Source organism: Nanorana parkeri, unplaced genomic scaffold (genome assembly GCF_000935625.1).
Source record: "Nanorana parkeri isolate BGI_ZX_2015 unplaced genomic scaffold, ASM93562v1 scaffold2372, whole genome shotgun sequence".
Classification (NCBI taxonomy): domain Eukaryota; kingdom Metazoa; phylum Chordata; class Amphibia; order Anura; family Dicroglossidae; genus Nanorana; species Nanorana parkeri.
Window position 1 is genome coordinate 52484 of NW_017308640.1, and position 8590 is coordinate 61073.

The following is an 8590-nucleotide window of genomic DNA, read 5'->3' on the forward strand; positions in this document are numbered from 1 at the left end:
GAGAGAATCAGTAGTGCCAATGAAGCCAGCGCTAGAGGAAGCGAGGCGGCAGCGGCGGGAGCAGAGCCGCATAAGCCAATGCCTCCTCTATAGTGCTTGCTTCTGTCACTGGCGGAGTGATATCAAATGCACTCCGCCTGTAAAGAATCGATAGTGAAAGTACGTTTTGCTCATTCTGGCCAGCGATTGGTTAGCAAATTGCTTTTAGAAAGATATGACACCACTGATTGCCCTGATCACCCTATTCTTAACTTTGCCATTTTGGATGATTTAAATTTGGATTTGCGTTGACTTTGGATTGTTATACATAAGACCTACCCCGAAAATAGGACCTAGCGCGTTTTTTTTTGCCAAAAAAATATAAGACAGTGTCTTATTTTCGGGGAAACACAGTATGTGCATCTTATGTTTGCACGCGTGTGTATGGGTTCAATAGAATTTTTTTTATTATGTTATCAAAAAACTAACTCCTTGTTTAACAATGGGCAGAGCGCCTTTTTTTAATTTTTTGGCTGTAAACATAGCTGAGGAGCTTGTTTTTGTTTTTTCAGCACTTGGCTTTATAATGTTTTGTGGTTTATTTAGAAGTGTTGCGTTGCATACTGATGGATGTAGATCAAATTGAAGATGTGTAACTGTAGACAAATCTTTATCTTTCCCCTTATCTCTCACACTGTCGTTCTTATCTTCCTTAGGAATGGTATTGAGAGGTTGCGTGCTGGTGCTGGGATTCTAAATGACACATTTGAATTTCGTTATGAGCCCAGGTAGGACATACAGACCACAAAGTCTATACGGTAATATTAGCATACATTTAGCATTATCAGGGGTATTTCCCCCGAATCTGCAAAGGTTTCCATGTACAGGCATAGGGAAAGGATTGTTCTATTAGTAAAGGGCAGTAATCCTTTTATTATTCACAAAGACTCTGTACTGAGGACATTTTGAAATTTCTGCCACAAACAGTGCAATATCACCACATCCAAATACATGTTATGACTAGGGATGTCCCGATACCGATACTAGTATCGTGCTGATACCAGGCATTTTCACAAGTACTTGTGAAAATGCCCTGATTCTTAAGGCCGACACCAACCCTATAAATGTTCAGCAGCGGCCGTCAAAGTTCCCGTGCTTGTGGGGACCTCGGCAGCCTGCTGGGGACCTGCAGATAGCTGTCCATGGCAGTGCCTGTCCGGTTCTTTATCTCCTCCTCCTTCCCGGGCAGGCACAGCCATGGACAGCCCCGGAGGCGGAACTACCTCCCCAGGGCTTGAGGCTGGGGGTTCCTGCCGCACACTGATGGGAGGACTGGGCCGGTGCGGCTGGACTGGACTGGCATTGCCGGTCTGGACGTGGGGGTGGCCAGGTCCCCACATTGCCGGTGAGGTGGAGTGCCCTCAGAGCCACTGCAGATGTACACGTCGCCCGGTGAGATCGTCACACAGCCTGGTGAGAGGAATTCTGCTTTGGGGACATGTTTTCGCAGAACACATGTTCCCAAAGCAGAATACATGTCCCCAAAGCAGAATACCATTCTGCCTTAGGGACATGTATTCAGTTCTGAAGACATCTGTATTTAGCCCTGGTGAGAAACTGCCCTAAAATCATGAGTCTTTATTTTAGAAAAAAATTGTTGCATGTCCCTTTAAGAAAAAGTATCGGCAAGTACATGAGGGACAGTACTTGTACTTGGTCTTAAAAAAGTGGTATCGGGACAGGTTACAAAAAAAGAATCTAAATGTTTTAAATGATATAGTACAGGGGTGCCCACAAGGTCGATCGCGATCTACCAGTCGATCACCATGTCCTCTCCTCCCGCCGCTTCTCTGGATCCCCGCTGCTCTCCCCAGAGAGAATAACGAAAATAAAATAAATAAAAATAAATAATGAAAATAAAATAAAAATAAAAAAAACGTTGTTTTTTTTCTTGCCTCAGGCGCAAAAGGAGCTGGCTATGGCTATGCAGATATAGTAACTTTATAAATATTGGCATTTGGTTAAGCTTACAGTATATGAGATCTGAGTGATTTTAACTTGCATAAACTTTATGAAATCATCTTTTCATTACAGACTAATCATTGTAGATTTTGGCTTTACTTACGGTAACTTATTTCAAACTAATGTTATTATACTTGCTACTTAACGTTACAAACAGTTTTGCATTGTATAAACAGAATATATGTATTCTACCATAGTACTTACAAAGAAGTTGTACTTAGAGTATGTAAATCCTAGCAATCAACTTCTCTTTTGATCTGTTAATTCTACCTTTAACCCTTTCGCTGCCACTGACGTATGGCATACAGTGGAACACAACCGCTTGCAGCTGGTCACGTCAGTATGCCATACATTGGTGGCTTTCTTCCTCCTGCTATAAGCTCATGGTCACTTTAGCGACCATAAGCTTATATCAGAAGGGTCCCCCCGATGGTCCCCTGTAAAATAATAGGGGTCATTATCGGCTAACAAGGCCCAGAAACTCCAATGCAGAGATCTCACCAATAGAGGTCAAGTGGTTTAACTTGAGCAAAAGCCAAGATGTCTGTTTTGGGTTAACTGACTCAAAACAGAAAAGATCATGAGGGGGATTTATCAAAACTGGAGACAGACAAAATCTGTAGCAGTTGCCCATGGCAACCAATCAGCTTCTCTCTTCAGTTTAGATTTGAAAATGAAAGATGCTGATTGGTTGCCGTGCACAGCTGCTCCAGATTTTGTCTGCTGCAGTTTTGATAAATTCCACTGAATGTACAGGTGAAACTCGAATAATTAGAATATCGTGCAAAAGTTCATTTATTTCACTAATGCAACTAATATATGAGACTCATTACATGCAAAGCAAGATAATTCAAGCCGTGATTTGTCATAATTGTGATGATTATGGCTTACAGCTCATGAAAACCCCAAATCCACAATCTCAGAAAATTAGAATATTACATGCAATCAATAAAACAAGGATTGTACATAGAACAATATCGGACCTCTTAAAAGTATAAGCATGCATATGTACTTGGTTTGGGCCCCTTTTGCAGCAATTACTGCCTCAATGCGGCGTGGCATGGAAGCTATCAGCCTGTGGCACTGTATCCCTGGGATTACTGTAAGCACAGTAATCCCACGGTCATTGAACCAGGTTTTGGTGCTTTTGGCAGTGTGGGCAGGTGCCAAGTCCTGCTGGAAAATGAAGTCAGCATCCCCATAGAGCTCGTCTGCGGAAGGAAGCATGAAGTGCTCCAAAATCTCCTGGTAGACTGCTGCGTTGACCCTGGACTAATGAAGCACGGTGGACCAACACCAGCAGATGACATGGCTCCCCAAATCAACAGACTGTGGAAACTTCACACTGGACTTCAAGCATCTTGCAGTATGTGCCTCTCCATTCTTCCTCCATACTCTGGGTCCTTGGTTTCCCAATGAGATGCAAAATTTGCTCCCCTCACAAAAGAGGACTTTGGACCACTGAGCAACAGACCAGGTCTGTTTTTCTTTAGCCCAGGTAAGACGCTTCTGACGTTGTTTGTTGCTCAGGAGTGGCTTGACAAGAGGAATACGACATTTGAAGCCCATGTCCAGGATCCGTCTGTGTGTGGTGGCTCTTGATGCACTGACTCCAGCCTCAGTCCACTCCTTGTGAAAGCCCCCAACACTTTTGAATGGCCTTTTCCTGACAATCCTCTCCAGGCTGCGGTCATCCCTGCTGCTTGTGCACCTTTTTTCTTCCACACTTTTCCCTTCCACATAACTTTCTATTAATGTGCTTTGATACAGCACTTTGGGAACATCCAACTTCTTTTGTAATTACCTTTTTGAGGCTTTCCCTCCTTATGGAGGGTGTCAATGATGTTTTTCTGCACAACTGTCAGGTCAGCAGTCTTTCCCATGATTGTGATTCCTACTGAACCAGACTGAGAGACCATTTAAAGGCTCAGGAACCCTTTGCAGGTGTTATGGCTTAATTGGCTGATTTAGAGTGGGACACTTTGAGCCTAGAATATTGCACCTTTTCACAATATTCTCATTTTCTGAGATTGTGGATTTGGGGTTTTCATGAGCTGTAAGCCATAATCATCACAATTATGACAAATCACGGCTTGAATTATCTTGCTTTGCATGTAATGAGTCTATCTCATATATTAGTTTCACCTTTTAAGTTGCATTAGTGAAATAAATGAACTTTTGCACAATATTCTAATTATTCGAGTTTCACTTGTATACTGTTCCAAAAAATGTTTTGTTTTTTTTTTCTTTTGCAGAGCTCCTCTCGGGACAGACATTTCAGAACAAGTGAGGAGTGCTGCAATTAAGGTGCCTTCTCTTAAAATAAAGAATACTTTATCTAAGCAAGGGGGATAGCTCTACCTGAAAAGGTACTATACAGTATATCTGATGAAGATGGACCTCAGCTACCGCTCTAGTGGATGCAACTGCTGCATTGAAAGATGTGTACATGAAGAAAACCATTCTCCTCCATCTGCTCATCCCATACACTGGACTTCCCTACACAATGATCTGTATTCTGTAACTTTTGTTTGTTCATTTTATTAGACAATTTCTTATTTTTGTAAGCATATTAAACTTTTGAATCTGTGTATGTGTGTTTTATATAATGTCTCAGGGCCGTAGTACTTATAATGTCTCAGGGCCGTAGTACTTTGTTTAACGTGTTATTTTATTATTTAAAAAAAATTACAGCAAGCAGCTAATGTTCTAATAATATGGCATCCTATTGGTGGCAAGACACTTATTTCAACATGATGGGACAATACAGGCTTCAAATTTACTGTGTTGGATAAAGTTAATGTTTTTGTGCAAGAGGAGGGGATTGGAACAGAGTCTTATTGTGATAGCAGAGTAGATGGATATATGAGCTAAAAGCATATCAAACTCCAATTATAAATTAAAGTGACATTAAACCCTTAACATAAAACAATACTGTAATGTGTGCCTTACTGTAATCCATGGTAGTTTCCCTTTTTTTTGCTGCTCTTCCTTTTTAAATCCTTATCTCTTCTCATGCTTGGAGAACTTCCCTTTGCAGCTGAGTGCCTCTTCCTGTAGTGCTGGCTCAGGTTGTGAACCGTCACACAGACACCATATATCCATTCCAGAGACAAGGCAGTCTGCAGCAAAACAGAAGTTCTGCCCAGCATGAGAAGAGATACGGATTTAAAAGGAAGAGCAGCAAAGAGAAGGGAAACAACCATGGATTACAGTAAGGCACACATTACAGCATTGTTTTATGTTAAAAAAATCAGAGGGTTTAATGTCACTTTTAAGCTTTAAAGTGATATTAAAGAACTATGAGGTGAGTGTTTTTCACTCACCTCATAGTTCCAGCCTACCTGTGACAATGACTGTCACAGGTTGGCTCAGTAGATCGAGAGGTGAGCGAACACATACTGGTGTTCGCTCACTTCTCGATCAGCAGAGCGCGCTGTCACTCACGCAGCTGGGCGAATCCAGACATTATTGTCGGGATCCGCTTCAGCTGCGGCTTCTCAGTATATCGCGAGCGGTAGCTCGCGGTATACTGAGCTTAGGGTGACGGGAGGATGCTAGTTTGTGTCCTCCCGTTACCCTAAGGAGAACTATGGGGAAAAGCCTTTTAACCCCATAGTTCTCCTTTAACCACTTTAAGTCCACAGGGTTAAACCCCCTTCCTGTCCAGGTCATTTTTCAGTGTTCAGCACTGCAGTACTTTGACATTTACTCCATCATGCAATGCTGTACTGAAATTAATTGTATTCCATTTTTTAGGGACACATAGAGCTTTCTTTTGGTGGTATTTATTCACCACTGGGAGGCATCCACCTGTGTATTTACAGTGGGCGGACAGCAAGTGGTTAAAGTCCAAATGTTTTTTTTATCCCGATGAAATCCCTTACAATGGATGCTGCTTCTTGATGTTGGAAAGTTTTAGTTTCCTGCAGAATCAGCTGCTCCCCTGAGCACTGGCCCTGATATCCTGTTTTAGGGTGGCTCCTTTCTCTTGCAGGATCCTATGGCGCCACACTACTATATACTAGTAACCTGTGTGTGTGTGTGTGTCTTGTGTGGAACACAAGCTGAGAGACTTGGAGCCAACTGTTTGGAAACATGATAAATAAGTGCTTGGGCTAAAATTTTAAGAAATACTTTGTCCAAGGCGCCATATCAAATGTCTCACTTGCTCTCACTGTGTAAGGGGTTATCGCTGAGGGACTGTGCCCTGACATCAGCTGCTGGCTGGAGTTTCATGCTCACAATCTCTTTACCTCCATTCAGCATTGAGGAAACACCTTCCCATTGCTGCTGCTGCCGCCAGTGGTGCACATCAACCATCAGAGAGGGGCCAGAAGTTTTTGTTGTGGCAAGAGAGGTAGTTTTTTTTTTTTTCTTCTCCTGGGCGTACCTTTTACGTCCCAGCCTTGTCCACTATTTATCTACAAGTAATGGACAGTTAGCAGGCAGACTTTCTCAGTGGTGCTTCGACCCAGAGGAATGTCTCTACACCTAGAGGTGTTCCAGGACCTATGCCACAGGTTGAGGATGCTGGATGTGGTTCAGCAAAAGTTTTAACAACAAACTGGACAGGTTTGTCTGCAGGTACAGGGTCCATTAGCAGAACCAGTTAATTCTCTGGTAGCTCAGTGGGATCAGTAAACACTGATCTATGCCTTTCCTTCCCTGAAACTCTTTCCCTATCTGCTTTGCAAGATTGAGACGGGGGACAGGTGGAGGTGGTACTCTGACCTGAAAAAACTCCCGACAGACTTTTCACTTACCATTTCATTTTTTTATTCTAGTTTACTGAGAGACACAGAAATTGTGAAAAAGTTGGGTTATACTGCCACCTACAGATGGTTAGGACACTGGCAAAAAATAATAATATATATATATAGCCCCATGCCTTAGTTTTGTGAGCAAGCAGTAGATAAGAGCCAAAAACAAAGAGGGTCAGGACCTGTGTCCCTCAAAATAGAACAATGGGGTGCACTTTATTTTTTTAGCATTTTTATTTTCCTAAAAATACAGGAGTACATTTTGCAGTGTACTCCTGTAATCAAAAATCCACCATAAAGTCGCATTTCAGCATAATCTACCGTGGGTGGGGCTAAGCTCTGTTGAGAAGCGATCCCGACAATGTTGTTGGGATCCTCCTCACTCTTTTGTCCTTTCTATTGAGTGACAGTGGCTTGTAGGAGCTGCTGTGCGTTCATGAATACCTGTGCAGGAGCAGCAGCTCTGTCCCCATCTCCCCTGCACGCTGCTGTCTCTGAACATAAACATAGCAAATAACATAGGGGCACCAGCTCCATCCCACCTCCCCTCCATGCTGCTGTCTCCATCTCTTATCCTTTGTGTTATTCCTGATGAGCCAGAGAGAAGATGTGCAGCAGTGCTTCAGTAACCAATCTTACCTTGTCCAGTTACTGAAGCACTGCTGCAGGTCTTCTTTGTCTTATTCCTGATGAAGCATGGAAAAGAAATGGAGACAGCAGCATGGAGGGGAGGTGGGTGTGGAGCTGGTGTGTCTGTTTTATTTGCTATGTTTATGTGCTGAGACAGCAGCATGGAGGAGAGGCGGGGGTGGAGCTGGTTCGCCTGTGTTATTAGCTATGTGCATGTCCCAGGACAGCAGCATGGAAGGGAGGCAGGAATGGAGATCCAGGGACTGAGCTGCTGCGCCTGCACGGGTATTCATGAATACACAGCTCCTACAAGCCACTGTCACCCAATAGGAGAGAAGCATGAGGAAGATCCCAACAATATTGTTGGGATTGCTTATCAGTATGGAGTTTAGTCCCGCCCACGATATATTATATTGAAATGCTAGCTTATATATTTTTGATTACAGAAGTGCACTGCAAAATGTACTCGTGTATCATTAGTAAGCTAAAAAAAAAAAGGTGTAGCCCATAGTTCTCTTTTAAAGTCAACACGTTCTAAGCTTTTTTTCTGATTGAATCACTTTCAATGGATGCTGCTCTTTGATGTTTAAAAGTTTTTAGTTTCCTGCAGAATCATCTAGTCCCCTGAGCACTGGCTGATATTTTAGGGAGGCTGCTTTCTTTTGCAGGGTCCCATTGAGCCACCTTGTGGGCTGTCCTTTGTTATCTTGTACTGGACAGGAAGGTAGTTCAGGGAAGAAGAGCTGAGGAAGTTGAAGCCAACTGTTTGGAAACATGATGACTGTAAGTGATTGGACCAAAAAATAAAAACATACTTTTATATTTGTTTTAACTGGGGTAATTATTGAAAACAAGTTTGACAGTGTAACACCACTTTAAGAAGGGCGCACAGAGCAATAACACTGTTATTACTGGAGTGGGGAATTTTGTTTTATTTATTTATTACTGTCAGTGTCCTTGGTATTAATGATACCTCAGGGGTGTGGAATTCGTATCGCCCGATGCCCGGGACATGTAGTTCCGGGTGCCAGGCAAGTAGTTTTTTCACTGTTTTAGCCCTGCTACGGACAAAGCTGGTTTGACTTTTTTTAAACGAGCGGCACTGCGAGCGGGGGGCGTGGACCGGCGAGAGCGGCGCTGCGAGCGGGGGGCGTGGATCGCCGAGAGTGGGGGGCGTGGCCCGAAGCGTGCAGCGC

General features: G+C 43.2%; 1 protein-coding gene across 1 annotated transcript in view; it reads left to right on the forward strand.

Moving 5' to 3' along the window:
* The window catches only part of OSGEPL1 (O-sialoglycoprotein endopeptidase like 1), a 37770-nt gene extending 33318 nt beyond the window's left edge, over positions 1 to 4452 (forward strand). The window contains exons 7-8 of the mRNA XM_018573415.1: positions 696 to 767; positions 4257 to 4452. Coding sequence (XP_018428917.1) covers positions 696 to 767; positions 4257 to 4356 — 172 coding nt within the window. The 3' untranslated portion in view covers positions 4357 to 4452. The remainder of the gene's footprint in view (positions 1 to 695; positions 768 to 4256) is intronic.
* The last annotated feature ends 4138 nt before the right edge of the window (positions 4453 to 8590 follow it).